Genomic DNA, 26,951 nt, shown 5'->3' with positions numbered 1-26,951 from the left:
TATGAGTCGATGATGAAATTGCACTACAATGTATACCAGAAGGCCCCAACCAACATGGAAATTCCTCTGCATTTGCAAAGGGTTTCGTGAAAGAATTCAGTCCTGCCGTGATTGCAACAAGCGGGACAGCCATTAGGTTTAATTGGGCCGAGTTTGCAGTGCAGTACTTGCAGGATATTCGAGAGAAGGGCTATTATGAGGGCCATGTTAACAAGTGGAGACTACGGAATCTTCAGCTTCCAGCTTCAAAAATGAGGATGAGTCTGCTGACATCTGCGGAGGAAAACATGGCATTGGTAGGAAAGAGTACTTCCAAATCTACCAAGGCCACACTTCAGCCTCATCAAGATAGTCGACAGGAGATGGAAGCTTCTTCATTTTATGGGTTGGAGGAATGGCAGTGCATGAAGGCAGCTGTCCTTCAAATGAAAACACAGCTACATTATGAGAAACAGAATCTAAACAATGTGCAAGAGGGCCTGGAACTTGCTAGGGCTTTGAATGCAAAAAATGCGAAGGTCACTCCTATTGTCACGGCCATGAGACAGAGGTTGAAGCAGCTGAGATGGAGTTGCAGGCTCTAATGATGTGGATGCCTGGCGAAAGATGGAGCTTGAAGTCAGAATAGAGACAACCAAAGACACCATAGAGGCTATGGGGTTTCCTCTTGAAGATGACCCCATAGATAGTGACATAGACATAACCTGTAAACTGGTAAGTGTCCGTAAGTTTCATCTGTGCACTTTATGTTTGGTACATGTGCTCAGGTAACTCATGTACTTACCATGCTCTTTTTGTCTTGGTTTTGTAGGTTGAGGTGGTGGAAATTGCAAAATCCAAGGTGCATAACTCTGAAAGCCAACTTGAACTTCTGATGCACATGCTGATGCACATGCAGTCCAAGCTGCAGGGCTCGTTTCTCCAAACTGCCCTAACTAATCTAGCCCTTGCTAGTTTTATGAAGGATAGAGAGGTGCAAGACAGCATCGGAACAAACCTGTGTATTGGCTGTGGTCTTCCCCTTGAGGTCCAACCATTCCTTGCAATGGTCAAGCTCCCTTGTGAGCATAATTATCACCTTCTGTAATTTGCTGCTACATGCTCCCTTGGGACCGTATGTAGGGCTCCCTTCTGCAAAAAAAGCATACCTACCGCATGGTTGTGCAACCTTGCAACACAACGACATCCAACCACACCAGAGATTGGTAAGAAACCATACTTGAATGTATGCTTGCTAGCTAGCATACAGGACATACAGTCTGTAAGCTTGATCATATTGGGAATAAAAGGTGTGCTAGTTAGCATAATGAACATGCTAATTAGCATGCCAGGTATGCTAGTTATCATACTAGATATGCTAGTTAGTATATACAGTATGATAGTTAGCATATTGCATATGCTAATTAACATATCTAGTATACTAGATATCATACTAGATATGCTAGTTAGTATATACAGTATGATAGTTAGCATATTGCATATGCTAATTAACATATCTAGTATACTAGTTAGCATACTAGATATGCTAGTAGGATGCTAACTAGTATATACCGTATATGCTAGTTAGCATACCCTGCATGCTAACTAGCATCCTCGTTAGCATCCTAGTAAGCATACCCTGTATACTAACTAGCATAGCATATATGCTAGTTAGCATACCCAATATGCTAACAAGCATATCGGATATGCTAATTAGCATATCAAGTAGGCCTACTAGCATATCCAGTATGCTAACTAGCATACGGGATATGTTAACTAGCATGCTAACTAGCATACCGGATATGCTAAAAAGCGTATCCAGAATGCTAATAAACACAACGGATATGCTAGTTAGGATACTGGATACGCTAACTAGCATACAAGATACGCTAATTAGCGTAACCAGTATGCTAAAACTAGCACACTGGGGATATGCTAGTTGGATGAGTGGATGCTAATTAGCATATCCAATATGCTTACTTAGCATATCCAATATGCTTACTTAGCATATCCAATATGCTAGTAAGCATATTGGGTATGCTTATTAGCATACCAGAGTTAGCATATTGAATGCTAATTAGCATATCCAGTATGCTAGTTAGCATATTGGATTGCTATCTCAAATGCTAATTAGCATACAGGATATGCTAATTAGCATATCCTGTATGCTAATTAGCATATCCTGTATGCTAACTAGCATACTGAATATGCTAGTTAGCATACTTGATATGCTATTAAGCATGTTGGATATGCTAATTACCAATTTTTATATGCTAGTAAGCATTTTGGAGCATATTGGATTAGCTTAGAGGTTATAAGGTCTACTAGTTAGCATATTGGATATGCTTATTAGCATACCAGATATGCTAGCTGGAATGATAGTTAGCATACAGGATATACTAATTAGCATATCCAGTATGCTGGTTAGTATACTGGATATGCTAATTAATGATATCCTGTATGCTAACTAGCATACTGGATATGCTAATTAGCATACTTGATATACAATTAAAAGCATGTTGGATATGCTAATTAGCATATACTGTGCTCTAGTAAGCACATAGAAGCTTTTGGGTACACTTGAATTGCTTAGAGATTATAAGGTTTACTAGTTAGCATACCTGGTATGCTTGTTAGTATACTTGATATTCTAGTTAGCATATATGATTATGCTAGCTAGCATACACACGGGAATGCTAATTAGCATACTGGCCTAGCTGCACACATAGTTAGCATATGAAACATACTATGTAGCATACATGACATGCTTATAAAGGGTGTAATCAAAGATTTTTTTGTTGCAGGCCTCTCAAAGCCCCTACATGATGTGGGCAGTGTGCATGACACCAAAGGTAAGGGAAAGGCTGCAAACTGAGAACCCTTCGACTGAGAAGGGTGGTGAACTAGATACAATGAATGAAGGAGTAGATGCGGGATCCCAGCAAATGCAAAGTGCAAGCATGAAAACAACAGAGGAAGGCGGTGACGTGAGCAGTAAATCAGAAGAAGATGATTTTTTTGTCATGGTTCCTCATGCGCGTGCCGCCATGCCTGCTGCAACTGACACAGTAAAAACTTCTCAGCAGACAATGGCTAGTGCCAGTGCATCAGGGGAAACATTGAAGACTAACAGCATAGAGGACCCGCAGGAAGTTGGTGATAACAGCCCTCTCGAGGGTTTTTTGCGAAAGGCTAAGGCAAAGAGAAAAGTGGGCCCGGAAGAGGTACCTGAAGAAACTGCAAGCAACGGCTATGGTTCCCCAAAGAAGATGGAGGACAAAGCTGAAAGCACCAAAGGTGAAAAGAAAGCCACCCGCTCAAAAGCTTGCAAAAAACTGTGTTAAGACCTTTCCTTTTTTGCCCAGATTCTGTACTGTAAGCAGGCAACTGTCACTATTCAGTTGTTTAGTCTTTACTTAGTGTTCCCATACCTATGCCCTTCACTCTTATGGCTATGCCATTTTGAAAACCTAATGTCTCTTGTGGCTGTCATGTAATTTTTTTTATTTTCCCGATGAAAATGTCTTTGTTTCATATAATGTTGAGCAGCAGTCCATTATAATTTTTTGCCAATCTATGAACTTCTTCACTTCGTATCGTTGTTTCTTTGCAGAGGACAAGAAACTAGCATTAATTGCCTTGCCTGATGTAAATGCGGCCATGCAATGGCAGAAATTACGAAAATGGCGAGTCCGCAAAGCCAGGCAGATAAGGAAACAAAAATTGGAGATTGAAAAGCGGCTCGAACGATATTCACAGCGTGCCCGTAGAATTTTTGAGCGCCTAAATTATGTTCACCCATCAGGGGAGGTTATATATGCTGAGTGGTATCCTCTTCCAGACCCAATATGGGTGCCTAAGCGACTGTGTGATGAAAAAAGGGCTCTTTTACTAGATCTCAACGGTCTTTTGCTGAGGGTGGTAGAGACTCGCTTCGGCGAAAAGCCCCCTGCATATGCAGATGAAATGTTAAAATACAATGTAGAGGATAAGCAGGTGTTCTGTCGCAAGGACAGCCACATGTTTTTGGGCATTGTACGCCGGATTGTATTTCCAAAACAAGGCTAAATCTTTCATAAACACAGGTTTATTCAAGATCTGCAGTCCGCAACCCTGGCAAATCTTGAATAAACCTGTGTTTATGAAAGATTTAGCCTTGTTTTGGACTGGTGTCTTCAGTTCTTTAGTGTGTATATTTGGAGCACAAGCATGCATCGTAAAGTCATGAATATTTGCAGGGCTGTTTTTAAATTGCAGGTGCCAAGGATTGCCAGTTTTTTTGCGCAAGAGCACTGCAGTCCGCAACCCTGGCAGATCTTGAATAAACCTGTGTTTATGAAAGATTTAGCCTTGTTTTGGAAATACAATCCGGCGTACAATGCCCAAAACACGCTTCTGATTGATGATAGCCTCTACAAAGTGTTTCAGAACCCAGCACAAGCTTGGCTCATTACTCCAAAGCTAGAGGACCAGAGTGCTGAGGAGAGATAACAGTTTCTTATAGAAACTTTGAAAGATTGGCTTTTTCTTTGGCTGCAGCAGTTGGATGATCGGGCAGCATATGTGGCTGACAATTTCTTTGATACAGGCTCTGATAACTTCTCTGATGCAGTCATCAAACAGTTGCTAGAGGCTGAGAGACAAGCAGAACTTCGTTGCAACCAAAAGGAAGATGACCTAGAAGCAGAGAGAGAGGAGAAAGCTAGGCTGGAGAGGGAAAGAAAAGAAAAGGAACAGCAGAGAGGCGACCTAGAAGCAAAGAGAAAGGAAAAAGCAGAGGAAAAGGAGAAAGCAGAGAAAAAGGAGGGAGCAAAAAAGCCCGGTCACTACAAACGCCCTCTGAGGAGGCTTAAGATTTTTGGCGGGTGTGACTCATTGTAAAATTAAACCCTATGCAATGTTATTTGATGCTGGAAGTTAATGATGAGATAATCTTTTCAACAGTTGCCTCCTACTATTCCATTTTTATGTGTTACAGAATTATGTATTGGGTTTTTTGTTAGGTAGCACACACTATAAAGTAGCAAGTATATAGTTAGCATATACTGTGGTAGTTAGCATACACTATATGCTAGTTAGCATAATCCTGTATGCTAGTTAGCACACTATATAGCAGCTAGTTAGTATACAGTTAGCATATACTGTGCTTTTGTTAGCATACACTAAATGAGTCAGCATATACTGTTTGCTAGTTAGCATACAGTATATGCTAACTAGCATATACTGTATGCCCATACGCTTTATGCTAGTTAGCACACACTATGTAGAAGCTTGTTAGTAAACAATTATCATATACTGTGGTAGTTAGCATACAATATATGCTAGTTAGCATATATTGTATGCTAGTAAGCACGCGCTATATAGTAGCTAGTGAGTATACAGTTAGCATATACTGTGCTAGTTAGCATACCCTATATGCTAGTTAGCATACACTATATGCTAGTTGGCATATACTGTATGCTAGTTAGCATACACTATATGCTAGTAAGCACACAATATAAATTAGGTAGTTAGTATACAGTGAACATGTACTGTGCGAGTTAGCATACAGTATATGCTAGTTAGCCTATACTATATACTAGTTAGCATACTATATATACTAGTTAGCATAGCACACACTTTGTAGAAGCTTGTTAGTCAGCATATACTGTATATGCTAGTCAGCATATTGCTAGTTAGCATATAGTATATGCTAACTAGCATATACTGTATGCTAGTTAGCATACGCTTGATGCTAGTTAGCACACACTATGTAGAAGCTTGTTAGTAAACAATTATCATATACTGCGGTAGTTAGCATACACTATATGCTAGTTAGCATATACTGTATACTAGTAAGCACACGCTATATAGTAGCTACTGTGCATACAATTAGCATATACTGTGCTAGTTAGCATACACTATATGCTAGTTGGCATATACTGTATGCTAGTTAGCATACGCTATATGCTAGTAGCACACAATATAAATTAGGTAGTTAGTATACAGTTAACATATACTGTGCGAGTTAGCATACAGTATATGCTAGTTAGCCTATACTATATACTAGTTAGCATACTTTATATGCTAGTTAGGATACACTGTATGCTAGTTAGCATACACTTTATGCTAGTTAGCACATACTTTGTAGAAGCTTGTTAGTACACAATTAGCATATACTGTGGTAGTAGTAAGCATACACAAGACACAAAATAGAATAAAAGACCATGACGCTCATGTCAAAAATCGAATGGCATGCTGTTATAGATTGCTTCATAATCTTCGGGGGTGATTGTGTACATTTGCCTTCTCTTTTGCATGTGTTTCATGGGTATCTTGATACAACGTACAAGATTTGAAAGTATGTGAACAACAGGTTGATGTAGTCTAGTTTGAAGGTGTATGCATCCACTTGCTTGTAATACAGTCCTTGCACGACATAAGAGCCTTTGTCAATTACATTGTTCCACTCATCAATGTAACCCTGTTTTGCCTTTTCTTTTACTGCAATGCACTTTACCAAGTAAAAGTCTACATTCTCATCATTGGTTGTAGCATCCAGATTCACTGCAAAAGTGTCACCAACACACAAAGCACTACTTAATGCATCATGGTGGCCTTCATACACGAATTTTTCATATCCAATGATCTGTCCTTCAAGGGCATCATCAGTCGGAGTGTCTTCTTCATCCTCAACTTCATCAGACAATGGCATCAGAATGTGATAATCCCAAGGCTGCACATGAGATTTGTTAGTGCAACGATTCCAACTATGGTTCATGCATGCATCACAAAAGCATGCCAATGGTCTTGTGGCAATGGCAATTGCATCCTGCCGGTTGTGACCGCGAAAAGCATGCAAGGTGCAAGACTTCTCAACCGTGGCACAATTCCATTTAACCTCCTTGTTTACATCACCTACTTTGATCTCCCAAAACACACGGGCACATTCCCTTTCTTTTAGAGGATATGATGCAGTTGCTCCCTTTGATAGGTTGGCTTGGCAATAGGCAACCACATCTGCAGCACACTTTAAAGTGGCCCCATTAGGCTTCAGCTGTTCATGTGTCAACGATCTTTTAACAACTGCGCCTGCACCGTCATGCTCTCCCTTGCCATGTCCTCATCCAAAGAAGGACCAGCTCATCTCCATTCCTGTCAGTCCAGCATACCTTGCAACAAAATAGAAAGGCCTAGCAACCTTAAACTGTGAGGCAGCACCATCTGACCAGACCCAGTGACGTTTTGGAGTGACACCTTCTCTTTGTAACCAGCCACAATGTAGCATAAAACAATGTTGGACAAACAATGTGTCATGCACTTTGTCATCTGATATGAAGAAGTGGATTTTCTTAACTACTTCCCCTTCCCTACGGTAGTATGTTATGTGCACAAAAATAGTTACTTGACTCTGTAAGAGTTGAAGAAACTCCCAGCACTGCATTTCTTTAGTCACAAGATCTTTTCTCTTTTTTTTGTCTCCGTGCTTATCTGTTGCCTCCACATATGCAAACAATTTTACAAAGATATTCTTACCTGGGCTTTGTGTCTCTAAGCAGCATGTTTCTAGCTTTTTCACACCACATTTCTTACATTCGCCCATCAAACACTCACTATTGTGGTAACCAGCATCTATCTGCTTCGGGCAGAGAACTGACTCCCATAGATGTGGTGACACCTTTGAAAGTTTGACATAAAGCCATGCAACCCCTGCTAGTTTCATCACCTCTGACGCAAACGCTGCATGTACATCTGCATTGGGCTCCATGCAGCCCGAATGACTGAGACCGCATATGGTTAAGTGTGTCCTTTAAAAAGGACATCTGCACATGATATTCGCAGCAGCATGTGTATCTATCTTTCAGCCGCCGTACAAAAAATGGCTTCATCATCTCAAACATTCTCATACCTATTTTGCAATCTGGTGGATGCTTTTCTTTGAATCTGTAGAAGAGCTCAACCTGTAATTATGAGAGTTAGAAGGCGATTATTATGCTAGTTATGCTAATTAGTATACAGGCCATGCACGGAAGCATACTGTATGTAGCCAGCACTTACAGTATGCTAACTAGCACTTACAGTATGCTTCCATGCATGTGCAGTATGTTAACTAGCACTCACAGTATGCTAACTAGCACTCACAGTATGCTAACTAGCACTTGCAGAATGCTGACTAGCACTGACAGTATGCTAACTAACACATTCAATAGGCTAATTGGTACATTCAGTATGCTAAGTAGCACATTCAGTTAGCTAATTGGTACATTCAGTGTGCTAACTAGCACAAACAGTGCTAAACTAGCACAAACAGTGCTAAACTAGCACAAATAGTATGCTAACAAGCACATTCATTATGCTAACTAGCACATTCAGTATGCTAAGTAGCACTTATAGTATGCTAACCAGCACTTAAAGTATGCTAATTAGCACTCACAGTATGCTAATAAGCACATGCAGAGTGCTAACTATCACTAATCATATGCTAACTAGCACTTACAGTATGCTAAGATGCACCTACATTATGCTAACTAGCACCTTGAGTATGCTAACTAGCACTTAGAATATGCTAACTAGCACTTAGAGTATGCTAACTAGCACTTACAGTATGCTAATGCGAACTAGCATTTACATGCTAACTAGCATGTAGAGTGTGCTAATCAGCACATAGAGTATGCTAACTAGCATACACAGTCTGCTAACTAGCATTTACAGTGTGCCTCCAGGTATGGTGTCGGCCACCTTGGCCTCGACCATGGCCTCTACCCAAATTAGAGTAGAAGGCCTGTTTTCCGATGTGTTCTTGCTTTATGAAGATGAATCCTCACCTAAAGCCTTTTCTTCTATGATGAGCATAGATATCAAGTCCCGAAAGTTAGGAATATTCTCCCTAACTGCAATGGAGGTCTTGAATGGCTTGTACTCTTTGCCAAGCCCATTTAGACAGACACTCACCAAATCATCATATACATTGATAGACCCAAGGGATTCAACAATGTCCTTGATTTTTAAGGCATATTCATTGATGGTCATGCTTTTCTTTTCCACAGTATGCAATTCTTGCTTTAACTGCAACTTCCTTGCCTTTGTGTTAGTCTGGAACATCTGAACCATATTCTGCCATGCAACTGCTGGAGTATTTGCATCCTGTATGTGTCCTATCATAGTGTCTGTGACACTAATTGAAAGCCAGTACATGCCTTTTCTTGCACCTTGATTCCAATCCTTAAATGCCTTTATATATGCAGGAGTGGTATTCTCCTCAGATAACTCTGGAGGCTCCTCATTGTCTCCTTCTACATAATCTCAAAATCCTTTACCCATTAGGAAATTGGTCATTATGAACTTCGAGGCATGGAAGTTATTCTTATCCAGCTTCTCACTAACAATCTGATTAATTTCGTCAGACATGTTTTCCTGCAGAGCAATCAAATAACCCGCAAACAGACAACTTCTGTATGCAACCTGTAATACAATAGTATCTCCTGTAATTGCTGCAGCGGTACTTTAGCACAGCCTGTGTGTCACCAAATGTGACCAGAGTACATGTACATACACCTAGTATCAACAATACATGTGGAAACCCTATCGGCACTTCCAAAATGCATTGTTGCACTATTACACTGTAATAACCAGATTTCAAGCAGAAACATTCTCTACTAGAACTTCCAGAAAACTGCTGAAATATCGTGCAGTGACAAAATGGGGCCTGTAATGCACCAAAATGCAAATCTGGCCGCAAAAACTTGGTTTAATGGGATAGTAACCTTCCCTGTAGCTCTGCTCTTGTGAAGACAACTCCTCAATCGGAGATGTGTAGCTCCCAGAGCTACTGAGGGGGTGTTGTACCTAAACCAAGAAGGGGAAAGAGATGAAGGTGCTCTTACCTCTGTAGTACCGCTTCCTTCCTTGCTTGTTCTTGCCTCTTGCTTGTCTCCTTAGCTCTCACACGAACCAGGCTCTGATACCATAAAGAGAATGTGGGGGAGAGGGAGAGCTTCAAACCCTAGCAAGAAAACACACACACACAAGAGAGAGCAAGACACAAGAGAGAGATGGATAGCTAAATTTTTTTCTATCTTCTTCTTCTCTAATCAACCAACATAACATAAAGATAAGAGTACACACTATATGGGTTAGTACTCAACTACTACAACATACAAGGGTCGGTCCATAATGTGAATCCAACTAAATGAGCTGGCGCTATAACTATGCCAGTCTCTAGTAATCCAAAATGGCTGTCACACAGCCTGTCATCCCACTGGCATATCACCCATAATCTCACCAACCATGCCAGTGGTATAGATGTGGAAGCTATCACCCAAGCGGGTCATCAATGTCCGCCGCCGTAGCACTAGTTGAGCTCGATATCTCAACACAAGTGAGTAGCATTAATCAGCACACCACACATGCTAGATTAGAGTTGCAAGAGAGAGGGAGAGAGAGAGAGAGAACATTCCCCTTCTATTGCACAAATGGGAGGATGAGCTACAAACAAGAGAAATTGGCTTTTATAGTTCCAAGCCTTTTTTCACTAGGCCGCCCCGGGAGTTAAGTGACCTAGGGCGCCCAAAACATAGCTATAAGTCTTCTCTCTATGGTTTGGCCACTTGACCAAGATCCTCTTGTCTGTCCTTTGAAGCTCAATACTTGGGAGCATCTTTAGGGTGTTTTCCTCATCAAATGATGAGATTTACAATATAGCACTGAAAGATCCCTGTCCCCTCCGCGTAACGAATTCAGGGGTGCTAGCAGCAGCAGAAGTAGCACTTCTTGCGCAGGGCAAGGTCCCTCACTCGGGGCCTCGCCCACGGATATCCAGACAAGAGACTAATCCCTCGGTTCTTCCAAAATCGAACTCGGAAAAACTTCCCCCTCTCGGAAAGCACGGGCAATTCCTCCAGGGTATTTTTACTCTAATGTAGTCAAGAGCCTTAACTAACTGAACTGATTTGACCGAACCCGTAAGTTCCAAGGTCAAATCAAGGAAAAGACTTGCACTTGGATCATAGAGACCAACACATTTTTCCTCATTGAGAGGCACAGTCGTTGATTCTTTTCCATGAAACAATTTCTATCCGGGATTTACTTCATCTATCCTACCATAAACAGAATTAAGTCTCATTTTAGGGATCCATTAGTCCAGCCTAGTCCCACGGTTTAGCCAACCGTCCAACCACTGTAGTGATGGGATCCAATTAGGAATTTGGTTAGGTTTTGTCCCGGGTACTAGGGAAAAGAGTTCCCAGGCCCCCTAGCCGGATATTCATGCAAACTTAAAGCTAGTCACACCACTTACACACCCAATATGAAATTGTCTTTTTCACAGATTCAGCTGACTTTAAAACAATCTTTTAATGAAACCATAGAATCACTGATCATAATCCTCCAAAATATCTGATTGAATCCTAATACGTCTTCTGGACCCCTTAGTGAACTTTTCAGTAAATTGGGACTCATCCAAAGAGCAAATGGTACTTGTGTAGTATAAGTAGTCCTTGAGGAGGTTGGTCTTGATGATTGCGTCCTTTTTTCAATTTACCATCCAAAGAGCAAATGGTACTTGCGTGGTACAAGTAGCCCTTGAGGTTAGCTTGATGATTGCTTCATCATTCAATCTACATAAACAACGAGTTATGATAAACATGCTTGTTCCATGCAGTTAGAGCATCAAAAACGTATTAAAACCACAATTTAATCCAAGACTATACTTACATGTTGAATCTTTGTAGAGCGGCAATTAATTTTAACTCCTTCTATTGTGTAGGGACAATAACCAGGATGCTATTCGGTGGTTGCCCTCCCAAGAATAAAACATCTTCCCTCTCAAGACATACCATTGCTCTCACTAGATTGGAGCTCATTTTTAAACTCTTTATTCACAGTGGTTGCCCTCCCAAGAATAAAACATCTTCCCTCTCAAGACATACCATTGCTCTCACTAGATTGGAGCTCATTTTTAAACTCTTTATTCACAATGTGCTAATTCTTATCCCATGTTTTTTTATGTCCTCATCCACATCTCTAGTTGAGCCATCTGGAAGATTCATTGATAAGATGAACATGCCTTGCATCATCGTGAGATACCCCTCTTGTTCAAACACCTTCTTGAGAAGAGAAAGATCCTTTCTATGCTCTCTTACTCTCTCATTCACCAAACACCTACATAGGAAAATCATTAGAGGAACACTACCCTTGTTTAGTGTCAAACTATCAAAAGAAAGTCAAAGCCTTGAGGCTTGGTCATAGCTTGTGGGATGTGTTGAGAAAACGTGGTGCTCATGCTAGATCAAGTGTGTGGAGGAAAAGAGCTCACAAAATACAAGAACAATCTCTTGCTTATATTAAGTTGTTTATGAATACAACTAGGCCTTTCTCAATACAAAATGCCTCATAGCTCCACCTTCAAATAGGTGAGCAAGTGGACCTTAAGTCCATTCACACTCACACCCTTCTCTTCCCCTTCTACATAACCTTAGTCTCTTAATACCCCCCCTCAATACCAACTTTGAAAGAATGGAATAGGTGGTATTGGACATAGGATGCCTTTATAACATTAGGCGTACAAGGTTTGGAATATAGGTGTGATTATCTAGGATTTACAAGTATGTTCCTAGAGCCTTAGAGGCTAATACAATGATGCCATCTAGGATTTACAAGTATGTTCCTAGAGCCTTAGAGGCTAATACAATGATGCCATCTAAGTCTTTATTTGTTGTCGATAAAGATGTACACCTCAATGATGGTGCACCCCACTCTTGCTTGACTTCTTGTAGATGACATGCTTTAGACATACATGCCATTGCTTCCACCACATGCTTTCCACCTTGACCATTCTCACACAATGATCAAAACAAGGCTGCCATCCTTGCTTAAGTGGTTTGCTTATTATAGATGTTCCTTCAACATGCTTGATGCTTCCTTGAATACCATACCTCCTCCATGGGCAATGAGGTAGATTTAAATGGGAAAGGGAAAGGGAGGGTCTTACCACTTGCCTTATGAATTGGTCAAGGGCAGTGTCTACTCCACAATTACAATAACTTTTGTGCATGTTGGTTACATGATGCCCATTAGGGTTTGAAGGTACAAGCTTAATGAAAGTGAGTAATTGGTTGAGGTAAATGCTCAAACCAATAAGGTTCATCATCCTTGGCTCAAGAAGGAGAGGGCATGGCTCATAATGTTGCCAATGCCTCTTACAAAAACAATGCCAAAAGATGCTTAAAATCATGAGACAAACAACAAGGTAGAGCACTTAGTGATGCTATGCTCAACCTTACAACTCATCTTAGATGATGAAAAAGTTGAATATTACGAGAAAAGTTATGAAGGGGAAGAGAAGGGTGTGAGTACATTGAGAATTAAAACAATTTCTCAGCAGAGGTAGAGGCTGATACAAAGTTGGCCTCTGACTCTTTGTTAGGACATTTAGAAGTGATATGCCCCATTTGTTTACACTTATTACATTTCATTTTGTTGGGATATTTGATCCAACAATTATTTGCCAAGTGACCCACCTTTTTAAATGGGCACATATTACTTTGACCACTTGATGTGACAAAGCTTGTTCGATAGTCGATGAAGTGGTTGCATTTGAAGATTCGGTTGCTCCCTTTGGCCTCTTTTCTTTGTCTCAAGACATGATTGAATGATTCCTTTGAGGGTGGGATTAGGTATGTTCTTCAGGGTGGTGACTAAAGTGGGGTACACCTTTTTGACTGCTTTGAGCAAAACAGCCACTACATCATCTTCATCCATTCTCGCATTCACTGATGCAAGTTGAGCCATAAGGCCCTTCAAGTGAGAGATGAAGGCTCCAATGCCATCTCCCTCTTTGAGTTCCAAGCTAAAAAATTCGATTTTGAGTGAGATCTTGGAATTCTTACCACGAGCTCCATAGAGCTTATCAAGCTCATCCCATTTCTCCTTTGTAGTTGGAAGCTAGTCCACATGGTGGATGAGTGCCTCATCAAGTTGAAGCATGATGATGGCTTGTGCCCTCTCATCATCTTCAACATCTTCAGCCTTTGCTCGATCAATAACCTTGGTGCCAGAGATGAATGGCCAAAAGCCTTTGGACATCATCTTGTACTTGACAAGGACTTGCCAAGTGTGGAAGCCCTCTCTCGAGAACTTCTTGATTTGAGTGTTGTCCTTTGACATTGGGTATGGAAAGAGATTATGAAAGAGTAATGGGCTGATTATGAAGAAGAAAAAACCAAAAATTTATGATATTTAGGCTTAATTAGAAAGAGAGAGGCTTATGAGAGTGCAACAACCCTAATGAAGTTGAGAATGTTGCATAAATAGGAGATTACAATAGTAATTTTTATGGTTTAGCACTTAGGGTTTGTGCTTAATTACTAATTTTAATGGGGATTAACTGCATTAGTGTTAAAGATTAAGTGGGCTTCAAAAGCCCTCAAACCTTTTGGCAAATGGTGGACTACACGCTCAGAATGGTGGACTACACGCTCAGAATGTATGTACGGGCTGCTGCGCTGTAGAAACTCAACGCCGACTTGCTGCAGACGTAATGAAGTTGAGAATGTTGCATAAATAGGAGATTACAATAGTAATTTTTATGGTTTAGCACTTAGGGTTTGTGCTTAATTACTAATTTTGATGGGGATTAACTGCATTAGTGTTAAAGATTAAGTGGGCTTCAAAAGCCCTCAAACCTTTTGGCAAATGGTGGACTACACGCTCAGAATGGTGGACTACACGCTCAGAATGTATGTACGGGCTGCTGCGCTGTAGAAACTCAACGCCGACTTGCTGCAGACGTAATGCCGCCGCATGGAGATGATGAATGCAGAAATTGATCGTACGACCATGAACGCCTACGCCTTCTCTACATCTCCCATGAAGAAAGCTTTGAGAGATATACCCTCTACAAGCTGGGTGGAAGGCCTCCAATGGCTAGTGGGGGTTGAGCTCCACACAAGGAAAGATAAGAAAAAGTGAAGATTTTTTACCTATTCTACACCACAAGTGGTTCTAATCAACCAAGCTCTAGATACCATGTTGAGAAAACGTGGTGCTCATGCTAGATCAAGTGTGTGGAGGAAAAGAGCTCACAAAATACAAGAACAATCTCTTGCTTATTAAGTTGTTTATGAATACAACTAGGCCTTGCTCAATACAAAATGCCTCATAGCTCCACCTTTAAATAGGTGAGCAAGTGGACATAAGTCCACACACTCACAACCTTCTCTCCCCCTTCTACATAACCTAGTCTCTTAATAGGATGATCTCCCTAACACCTCATCTCCATTTTTTGGTGCCTCACATGGACCCTAAACCACTTTTGTGTTTCCTTTGCCATGGACCCCATAGAGTGGCGGACTGCCCTCAAAAGAAACGTCTACCAATGCAACCACAATATCATGGTTGTGGAATTGACCATTACTATAAGAATTTCCCTTTGCAATTAGTTTCTCATTCCACAGTCGAAAGCATGTCATCCCTCAATGTGTTGAGCATTCAACATGGGAAGATATCCACTGTCCCATTGAATGTCATCACAGGCCTGCAGGCCAAGCTTAAGAAGGCCACATCCCAAAAGAAACAATGCTCTAAGCACGTTGGCCACGAAGACAATCGGGTTAGCATTCACACGGGCTCAACAAAGACCACATCATCCTCCTTCGAGAGCGATGATCGTGCCAAACTGCCACTCCCCCATGTAGCCCACCAAAAACTCACCAAACGGGAAAAAAAAGCTAACCACTTATCCCAATGCCATCCTTGAGAAGCAACATCTTCAGGAGGTCCAAGCACTGGTGGTAGAGCAATAAAAGGCTCAACTTGAACCACCACCCATTTTTGTAACCTTTGACCCAGTGCCTAAGTGCAAGCCGTCCCCCATTGAACCTGAACTTCCACACCAGGTCAGGCAAGAGCCCCCACAACCGCTCAAGGCCGAGGACGTGATCCATTTGCCAACATGATGTTGACAAACAACGATTTTTCCCCTCCTGCGCCTCCTCATCCTTCCAAATCCCACGTTCACATCAAACAACTCGATATGCGAACACTAACACAGAGTCCGATAGAGACTCACGAGGTCCGCACACCCAATTCGCTGAGGTATTTTATCCTCCTACTACAACCACCTCTTGACCTCCACACCTATCAAATAAGGACCAACTTTAACTTTCATATACTATTACTGGTCCACCCTATGATCAAGGCCCTGCCCCTCAAGAAGCCCCTGCTCATCAATGCGACCTAGCCGGCCTTTTTGCCTTCCTTTCCTCCCAAATCCAAATGCCCGTTGGAACCTTGTTAAAAGGTATTCCAAACTTATGGAATTACCTTCGGAATTGGATGGAACACAAACTGCAGGCTTCTGGAGGAGGAAGCTCCCTCAGATTCCTCGAACGAATCTGAGGCCCATGCATCCAAACTTACTCTATACCACCACCCACAACCCAAAGATGCACCGATAATTCAAATAGTCTCAAACGCTTAAGGTCAATTTATATACCTAGCACTCACATCCCATGGCCAACTCTCCCTTTGTTGAAGACTCTGTGACCAAGGAGCAATGATCTCATGGTCAATTGCTTAAGGTCAATTTATATACCTAGCACTCACATCCCATGGCCAACTCTCCCTTTGTTAAAGACTTTGAGACTACTGCCAAGAGCAATGATCTCATGGTTTGCGATGCTTGTCTCATCAAGCCCTTGATGACGTGTGGGTGCCATGCATAGTTGTTACCATATTATAGTAGTGATGTGTGTGAACACACTTAGGACCGCCGGGGCACTTTTTCCCTCACTAGGAGGTTTTTTCCCCCGTGCATTGTATATACGCCCATTATCTTCTAGGGCTTGTTATCTTTCATTTTTGGCACTCATAATACACTACTGTGTTGTGCTCAAGCTTCCTCATCTTCTTGAAGTTATGTGTGCATTCCTGCAACCCTAATTCCAACAATTGGTATCAGAGCAGGCTTCCTCCTCCCGGGCAGCATCACCGGCACCTGCCGCTTCATCTCCTCCGATTGCGACGAGGTTTCACGAGCGTATGCAGGTTAGTATATGCCGTGGGAAAGCCCATAGGGCTAGTTCGTTTCAGAATTTTGATCTGAAGTCATTTCGCCCTCCGTTTTTGCATTCCAAGTACTGCGCAGGCAAAATCGTCCTACTGTGCAGATTTTTTGTCAAGATTAAAATCTGCAGGACAGGTGCCCATTCGTCTGTTTTGGGCTGTGCTACATAGCACAGGTCGATTTTATACAGGTTTACCTCTTACAGACAGCATTTACATCTAGTAGTACAGTCATTGGCCATGGCTGACAACAATGATGTATTCCGCATGTTGGCTGCTGGGATAAGTTGGATGGCACCAACTATCCATTGTGGGCATATATGATGCGACATGTATTGGTAGCAAAGGGGTTATGGAACATTGTGCAGGGTATTGATGCACATCCTATTGTGGCTGGGAATGCTGCAAACACATCAGAAACAGGTACTGTTGATGATGGTGCAGGCACAAGTGCTGTAGCAGCTGTTCGAGAACCACCACTTTCAGCAGAGCAGATTCGTTGGGATGGTAGAGATGCGCAGGCTCATGCCTTGATTGCGCTGTCTGTCAAACGTACCATTATCCCACATATTCGCTCCTGCAGGACTTCTAAGGATGCTTGGGATGTACTTGCCACATTGTATCAGGCAAGAAATGAGGCTCGTGTTGCTTACCTCTGAAAACAGTTGGAGAGTGAGCATATGAACGAAGGTGATTCTATGGATAGCTTTTTGACAAAGATCAAGGATTTCAAAGAGCAGCTCATTTCTGCAGATGAAATCCTGTCAGACAGTTCACTTGTGCAGACTGTTTTGAATGGTCTACCAGATTCTTATCAGGGTTTTGCTTCCACTCTTCACTTGATGATGAAAGGCAATCCCAATGCCTTATCATTTGAGGAGTTAGTTTCTGTTTTGCTGCAAGAAGACCAGTCAAGGCAAAACAGGAATATTATGCGTGTCGCAGATCAAGCTTTCGTTGCTAGTCAGAGAAGCGGGAAAGGTAAAGCTGGCTTTTCTTCTAGTAAGCAGAAATCTGCAAATGCTGCGCAACCAAAGAAGGAAGACAAAGATGAGAAGAAGGGTGACAAACAGAAGACATTTTGCAAGTACTGTAAGGGAAATGATCATGTCATCAAAGCGTGTCCTAAGCTGGCTGCGAAAGAGGCTAAGAAGAAAGAGGCTGGTATGGCTGTTGCAGATGCCTCTCCTTCTAACAATGAATCTGCTAATGTTGTTCAAGATACAGAATGGGCATTCAATGCGCAGTGCAGTTATGACCCATCTTTGCATGACACATGTATGTCTGCAGTAGATTCAGATGTATGGTACTTTGACAGTGGTGCCACTAAGCATATCACCTCGCAGGGCAGTTTATTCACTTTCCTTGAGTCTGCTCCCACAGGGAATACTGTCACTTGTGCCAATAACTCCTCTTATCCCGTTAAAGGAGTTGGACAGATTGTGCTGAATGTTGCAAATTGCAACACCTTTACACTTTTTGATGCATTGTATGTGCCAGGGATCAAAAAGAATCTGCTGTCAGTCTCCGCATTTGCCAAAACAGGTTTGGTTGTAAAATTTGTGGATGACAGATGTACTGTTCATGATCTCTCTTGTGGTGACATCATTGTAGCATCTGGTTCACTATGTCGAGGGCTGTATAAGCTCAATATGGATGGCAAATGTGTAGAGGATTCAGCATGTGCTATTATGGATACGCAGGCTATTTCAAATGCAAAACTGTGGCATGCACGTTTTGGTCATCTGAATTTTGCAAGTTTGCTGCGCCTGCAGAAATCTGAAATGGTGTCTTCTTTGCCTAAGCTTGAGGCACCTGTCAAGCATGTTTGTGAGGGCTGCATATTGGGTAAAATGCAGCGTGCTTCCTTTCCCAAAGATGGATCAGTGAGAGCTGAACGCAGATTGCAGATTGCAGCTTGTTCACAGTGATGTTTGTGGTCCCATGCAAACTCCATCATTTGGAAACTACCTTTACTTCGTGACTTTCATTGATGATTTTACCAGGCATGCATGGGTATATCCTTTGAAGGCAAAGTCCGAAGTGTTTTTGTGCTTCAAACAGTTTTTGGTTATGGCTGAAAATGTGTCAGAAAGTAAGATGGGCACCCTCCGTTCAGATCGAGGGGGGGAGTATATGTCTTCAGAATTTAATGCATTTCTGGCTGAGCGTGGGATAAAACACCAATGTACAGTGCCGTATACACCACAGCAAAATGGTGTGGCTGAGAGAAAAAACAGGTCTCTCATGGAAATGGCAAGATGTATGGTTAAGAGTCAAAGTCTACCACATGGTTTTTGGCTTGAGGCTGTCATGTGTGCCACTTATGTACTAAACAGGTGTCCCACCAAAGCATTACAGGTTGTCACTCCATATGAGGCTTGGCATAGCCGCAAGCCATCTGTTGGCCATTTACGTGTTTTTGGTTGCCTGGCATATGCATTAGTGCCTGTGCAACATCGCAGAAAATTGGACGACAAAGCTGTCAAATGTATTTTTGTTGGATATAGTGCTGAGAGCAAAGGCTATCGTTTGTATCATCCACAGACAAAGCGCATTTTGGTTAGCCGTGATGTTGTATTTGTGGAAGATGCAGTTCAGCCCTTGGTTTCATGTACTAAGGAGACAGATATCAGCTCACGTGATGTCTATGATACATTGTTGCCTCTTTTCAGTGGTGCACAGTCAAGTGCAATACCTCATGAGGTAGTTTTTCAGCCTATGCAGGTTTTAAATGATGGCACAGATCAGCCTATATCTGATGCAGATGTGCATGATGCACTTGAGGATGAGAGACAAGAGATTGAGGGCTCTAGGAACATGCCCAGATGGCTGGTGCAGACTTTGCGTGACAGCAAGTTGGATGCCCCTTTGTCTAGTCGCACTCGTTCTGGCTCTCATGGTGCCTCTTATGCGTCAGATTGTTATGCAATGGCTGTTTCTAGTATGTGCGATGAAAGTGAGCCTGTTTCATTTGATGAGGCACAAAGTTCAGAAAATTGGATGGCTGCTATGCAAGCAGAATACGATGCTATTATGAAGAATAGTACATGGTCTTTATGTGACTTGCCCCCTGGCAAGAAGGCCATTGGCACTAAGTGGGTATACAAATTGAAGCGTAAGCCTGATGGCACAGTGGATCGCCATAAGGCTAGGCTTGTTGCAAAAGGTTATGCTCAAGAGAAGGGCATTGATTTTGATGAGACTTTTGCTCCCACATGTCTTATGACCACTGTTCGTAGCATCTGTGCATTAGCAGCTCATAATGGTTGGAATGTACATCAGCTGGACATAAAGACTGCGTTCTTAAATGGAGATTTGCATGAGGAGGTGTATGTATCGCAGCCTCGTGGTTTTGTTCAAAGAGGGCAGGAAAACAAAGTGTGCAGGTTAAAAAAGGCTTTATATGGTTTAAAGCAAGCTCCACGAGCTTGGTATGAAAAAATACATGCATATTTGACTGCACATGGGTTTCAGAATAGTCCAACAGAAAGCACTTTGTATGTTAAACGTGTGGATGGTGTACATCTAATCATTGCTCTCTATGTCGATGACATGCTGCTCACAGGACCAAATGAGAGTCATATTGCTGATTTTAAGGCTGATTTGAATGCCTCTTTTGAGATGTCAGATTTGGGGCATTTGCATCATTATTTGGGGATACAATTTAAGCAGTGTGATGGAGGTATTGCTTTGTGTCAGACAAAGTATATTGAAACATTGTTGCGGAGATTTGGCCTTGAAGACTGCAAGCCTATTGCTACTCCAATGGAGACAGGTTTGAAGTTGAGTCTTCATGATGCTGGAGATCACTTTGATGTCACACTCTATCAGACAGCTGTTGGTTGCCTCATTTATGTATGCATTACGAGGCCAGACATTCAGTTTGCAGTCTCACAAGTGAGCAGATTTATGCATAACCCAGGCATTAAGCATTGGCAGGCAGTGAAGCGTATCTTTCGCTATTTGAGTGGTACTCGGCATCTTGGGTTGTTTTATCCCAAGGGGGGATCATTGCCGCCAGATTTACATGTTTTTTCAGATTCTGACTGGGCTGGTTGTTATGACACACGCGTGTCCACGAGTGGTTTTTGCTTCATGCTTGGAAGCTCATGCATATCATGGTTGAGCAAGAAGCAGCCTACTGTGGCCACTTCTAGTTGTGAAGCTGAGTACAGGGCAGCTTTCACAGCTACGGTTGAGTGTGTGTGGCTCAGACGCCTTATGGTGGCTGATTTGGGTGTTGGGCAGCCATCTGCCACCACCATCTTCACTGACAGTCAGAGCGCATTGGCAGTTGCGCGGAACCCAGTGTTCCATGCTTGTACGAAGCACATTGAGGTGCACTACCATTATGTCAGGGAGAGACTCTCTGCAGGAGAGATCAGTTTGGCTTATGTGCCAACACAGGATAACCTTGCAGACCTTTTCACAAAGGCTCTGCCTCGTGAGAAGTTCGAAGCTTTTCGCAAAGCTTTGGGCTTACTCCCTTTTGTGGATTCGTCCACATAGCTAGACACTTCCCTATACATGAGTGCTAGCTCTTGTTCACCGCATCACTCCAGGGGGGATTTGTTACCATATTATAGTAGTGATGTGTGTGAACACACTTAGGACCGCCGGGGCACTTTTTCCCTCACTAGGAGGTTTTTTCCCCCGTGCATTGTATATACGCACATTATCTTCTAGGGCTTGTTATCTTTCATTTTTGGCACTCATAATACACTACTGTGTTGTGCTCAAGCTTCCTCATCTTCTTGAAGTTGTGTGTGCATTCCTGCAACCCTAATTCCAACAATAGTCACTTCTGTGTCAATAGTGTGACAAAGTTGACCACGATTAGCTTAAAATCCTTATTACACTTGACACCCTCCCAGGTCGCAAACTTGGCACACAATTTGTGCTCCCAAATAGCCAAACCCTTCATGAACCCTATAAATCCATTGCCTTGCTTAACACCCTGAGTGTAAGAGTAGCTCCACAACCTGAAACAACCACCCTTCGAGTCTAGATATATTTTTCATTTGGCAAAAACATGCAATGGAAACGTGCCTTGCTGTCTCCACAGTGAGCCACAATCTTTTGCCATGGGAAACATGGGTCTCTCTGGGCAAGCCATCTCTTAAAACTACCCATGCCAAAATTCAATTGCCGGGTGGACAACGCAACAAAGCCTTGGGTACTTTACACAAAGTGTACATACTGTATCTAACCCATTGGCTTGTAAGTTTTATGTGGTTCCCATAGGTGAAAAAAAGGAAGCTTTCATCCTTGGAGGAAGCTAGCTCCAGAATAGTACAAGTATAATCAACTAAGCTGACAACACAGCTACCCTCAAGCTTCCACAAGGCAAGGTAACAATGATCCTTTGGGATGGAGAGTGCATCGAATCTGACCCTCTGCCCCCACCAACTTCTTCCACCAAGGGTACTCCCTCACCCCCCACAATAAATGGTAAGTCTTCTACTGCCCTGAACTACCAACAGAACTCAACCCACCACAAATATGGATTGGACTTCCAAACTAAGAATGGTCTACAACGGTTGCAAGCCTACATATATCCTATGGTCTACACCAATCTCATATTCTTGGAGGCGTGGAAAGCTCTTGGAAAACCCACACTAACAAAAGAAGACACTTACATTCATCTCACATGAAATGCGTCTAATGAGTGTTGGGCATTTCATTCCTAAAATATCTATTAGAAAAAACTAGTAGGAGTGCAGATTTCATGTTATAGATGCAGGAGCGCTCCAGAGCCGGATTATCATTAGAAAATAGTGGATTGATGCCACTCACTGTCAAATCAATTGGTGTGAAGAAATGGCCACCATAGAAATCAACAACAAAAAGAGCATTGTCCTCTTGTGTCCCCAAGACGAAATCATCCACACACCCTCACCCTCAACTACCCTTCCTCCTCACGCCCCATCCTCATCACCGGCAGTATCCCATGTTCCCACACACCATGCCTCACCAAAGCTGCTCGAAATGACATTGTCGACACCCTCCAACAATGACCATCACGCTTCACCGTCGACAATTTCCCTCAACTCTAAATCCTCAACCACCCACACCCACAAGCATCCTGACCTCTTACCTTTACCATAATCAATGGTGGGCTCCCAAGAATCTTCTTGCCGCTCAGGGATTATATGATGGCTACACAGAACTATGGATCCCCAGATGGCCATCTCGCAAGAAGCCAACTAAACCAAAAAACACCAACCCTAAGACAAAGCGTCAACGTTGGCTAGTCCCTAACCACTTGCTACGAGCACAAGGCTACTACAAAGGCAACACTTGCCTCTGGCTACCCAAGCATGCCACCTATGCTCATTCCCAGCAAGTCCCTAGAAAGCCACGACAAAATGTCCCACAACCACGAGTTCGACAACCCCAAGCACAACGAAGCCAACAACGTTGGGTGCCTACCAATGTGCTCAAAGCACAAGGCTTCCATGAAGACAACACACACATGTGGATCCCCAAGCCGCAAATCAAAAGCCTCTCCTCCGTGTCAACAACCACCTCATAGCTCAAAGCCTCATCAAAACAAAATTCAAAAGACTCGCCAACCACGGACCTTCATCAACTCGGTAGCGTTGGGTGCCCAAATGTCTCTTAGAAGCCCAAGGCTTCCATGATGGCAATTCCATCATTTGGCTCCCAAGGCATACCCTCAGAAGTTTGCCCAAACCACACCCACCACTCCAGTACTTGTTCAATCGACAAAGATGGTTTAGCAAGACCAATGGGTAGGAAAGTTCCCTCCTCCTCGACAAAATCCTCCGAACATACACACACCCAACCCATGGGCACTCCAAAGCTCAATTCGCCCAACCCTTTCAATACACAGAGCCTCCTCCACGAAGCTCCACCCCACCCCTCGACTTTGTCACCAAACCAAGGGGCAGTGCTACACATGGCTGAGCTTATCCAACCACTCAAAGATAAACTCAAAGGTAAGCTCACAACTCTAGCCACATGGCCCACTCAGTACAAAATCCTCTTTAGGGGTGCTGACCAATAAACACCTATCAAAAAAAGTCTTTAGGTGATTAGGACTACGAGCACACCTTTTTCCCTCGCCCATGTACAACACCTGCAAGTCTCACACTGGGCTCTGTCCTATGCGCACACACCGCATAAATCTTCATCATTGATAGCCATCCGGGTGCATCTCTCGACCATGGTGGATGCAAGCCTGGTCCATGGTACGACCCATCATCTAGATCTTAATCACCCCTACTCTACACCCAAATAACTACGCTTCATGTCTAATCAATCCTACCCAAAACTCCAGCTCATAACCTATGGATTCTCGCCATCATCAACTACCACTCCTATCCACATAAGATTTTTGCGCTCCAATGATAGAAGAAGACAAAACATAAAAAGAAAAAGAGAGAACACCGTAACCTAACAACTCAACATCCATGGGAGACAAGATTCCCATCACGGTGTCTTGACAAAGATGTTAGAGCTTCATGAACATCGCCATCGACATACAACATCTCGGAGCGCAATCAATCTCCATGCGTGTTGCATAATGTGACTAATTTAACATCAATAAAATTTTTAATTTATTGAAAAATATGAATTCGATTCCCTACCCTTATTATCAAAATCAAAATGAATCGAAATCAAAAGTCAAAAGTATCCCTTTACGTAAATGATTCATCCTTTATCCTTTACAAGTATTTATGGCCAAAATGCTCAAAAATGGGTGTGACACCCATCAAAAAGCAATTATGGTCAAGAGTATAGATAGGGTCAAGGATATACAATCATTGTCTAACTAATGCTATAAAATGCACAGTCAATGGGAGATAAGAGGAGAGAGAGAAACACTTGATTACATGAACACACACACTCTTGCACACAAGAGAAAGAGAGATAAGAAGAGAGAGAGAAACACTTGATTACATGAACACACACACTCTTGCACACAAGAGAAAGAGAGATAGCACAAGGGAACTTGCGTCAGGTTGATTTCACTTATGAATAATGTTACATGAGGGTCTTTTTTATAGTAGGCACTAGACCTAACCTCAAATTGTGTGCACTAAAATGTATTCTTACTAACCTTACACTTAATTAAGAGACTATTCACATGCCCATGAATATAACACTTACGTATGCACTCCGATATGGTAATTCACCATAAACCCTACATCCAACACTCACTCTTAGCTCCACGACCAATGATGCCATAGAAGTGGAAAACATTTTCCCTCTACTTTGGAGTTCATGCCTCATTGGACTACATCTCCTAGATGAGCTATGTGCATTTTGATGTTGCTCATGAAGAACCCATCCAGATAGTCACAACATTGACAGATTCCATTGCATCTACCAAAAGGACACTTGCCAAAGTTAACACAGTAGTTGCCTCCACTATACCAGCCACCTCTGAAGCCTTGGTGTCATGATCTGATGAAGAACTAGATGCTGCCTTCTTTGCTTTACATTCGTCCTTGTCCTTTTTCTTCATCGCACAAACCTTCATGGTGTGGCCCTTCTTATCATAATATAACACTTCACCTTTGATTTTGACTTACCCTTTTCTTCTTTCTTTGTGCCAAATTGGTGTAGCAAGACCCTGATCCTCACCTTTACCTACTTGCTCAAATCTTTTTTTCCTCATCTCTTCTTCAAGTAGCAGTGTACTATGATAAGAAGGAGGTAACTTGCTCAAGAGCATATGTGCCAATTATGTATTGTCAACTTTGGAGTCAGTGGCCCACCAACTTATCCCGTAAGTCTTTTACTTGAGTAATATAAGAAATGATAAAGTCACCTTCCTTAAGAGACAAACCATATAGCTGACTTTCCAAATCACTCTAGGGAGGCTCTTTATCTCAAATTTTCCTTATAAAATCTTCAACAAATCAACAGATGACTCCGTCGTTGAATGAGCGAGATCAAGAGATTTGACGTGGTCATGATAAACAAGATGTTTCCAATAGCATGAGATGAATATGAGTCGATTCTTCACGTTAAAGAGTAGAAACACACACAAGATAGCTTAAAGACAAAGATCTAATACCATGTTAAAAAGTGCACAGTCAATGGGAGAGAAGAGGAGAGAGAGAATCACTTGATTACATGAGTACACACACTCTTTCATAAGAGAGAGAGAGAGAGAGAGAGAGAGAGAGAGAGAGAGAGAGAGAGAGAGAGAGAGAGAGAGAGAGAGAGCAAGGGAGCTTGCTTCAAGTTGATTATGCTTAAGAATAATTATTAAGAGACTAAGGTTAAGTAGAAGGGGAAGAGAAGGGTGTGAGTGTGAATGGACTTAAGGTCCACTAGCTCATCTATTTAAAGGTGGAGCTAGGAGGCATTTTGTATTGAGCAAGGCCTAGTTGTATTCATAAACAACTTAATAAGCAAGATATTGTTCTTGTATTTTGTGAGTCCCTCTCCTCCACACACTTGATCTAGCATGAGCACCACGTTTTCTCAACATGGTATCAGAGCTTTGGTTGAGTAGGTCACATTTGTGGTGTAGAATAGGTCAAAATTATCACTTTTTCCTTATCTTTTCATGTGTAGAGCTGAACCCCCAGCCATTGGAGGAGCCCTAGTAGCTTGTAGAGGCCATATCTCAGGAGATCTCAACTGGAGAGTTGTAGAAGACACCTGGGCGTTCAAGAACATATGCTCAATTGACGGATTCACTGCATCGCTGCTGCGGCATTGTCGCCTGTGTGCGCCGCTTCCAGTTTTCTGCTCCGCCCAATGCCGTACAGCGATTCGCTGTGTACAGGCGATTTGAAGCAGCGTGGAGTTAGGGCTTTTGAAGCCCACCCTCTCAAGAGTCTATAGCTCAAGTTTCAAGCAAAATGATCCATCCATTCGACTGCTACACTGAAAAAACCAGGCGGCACTCCTCAACTCCATTGAAGCTCTCCATTAAAGCTTCAAAT

The 26,951-nt window shown here is 42.4% G+C and overlaps 1 protein-coding gene across 1 annotated transcript; it reads left to right on the top strand.

The window, feature by feature from the left end:
- The first annotated feature begins 606 nt into the window (after positions 1 to 606).
- Positions 607 to 3,323, top strand: LOC147604274 (uncharacterized). Its single transcript, XM_086795662.1, has 3 exons — positions 607 to 714; positions 812 to 1,027; positions 2,784 to 3,323. Exons 1-3 carry the CDS (start codon positions 607 to 609, stop codon positions 3,321 to 3,323), a joined length of 864 nt encoding a protein of 287 aa, XP_086651788.1.
- The last annotated feature ends 23,628 nt before the right edge of the window (positions 3,324 to 26,951 follow it).

Source organism: Cibotium barometz, chromosome 62 (genome assembly GCF_041138505.1).
Source record: "Cibotium barometz isolate CiBa-2024 chromosome 62, ASM4113850v1, whole genome shotgun sequence".
Taxonomy (NCBI): domain Eukaryota; kingdom Viridiplantae; phylum Streptophyta; class Polypodiopsida; order Cyatheales; family Cibotiaceae; genus Cibotium; species Cibotium barometz.
This window is presented reverse-complemented; position numbering and strand designations above follow the sequence as displayed.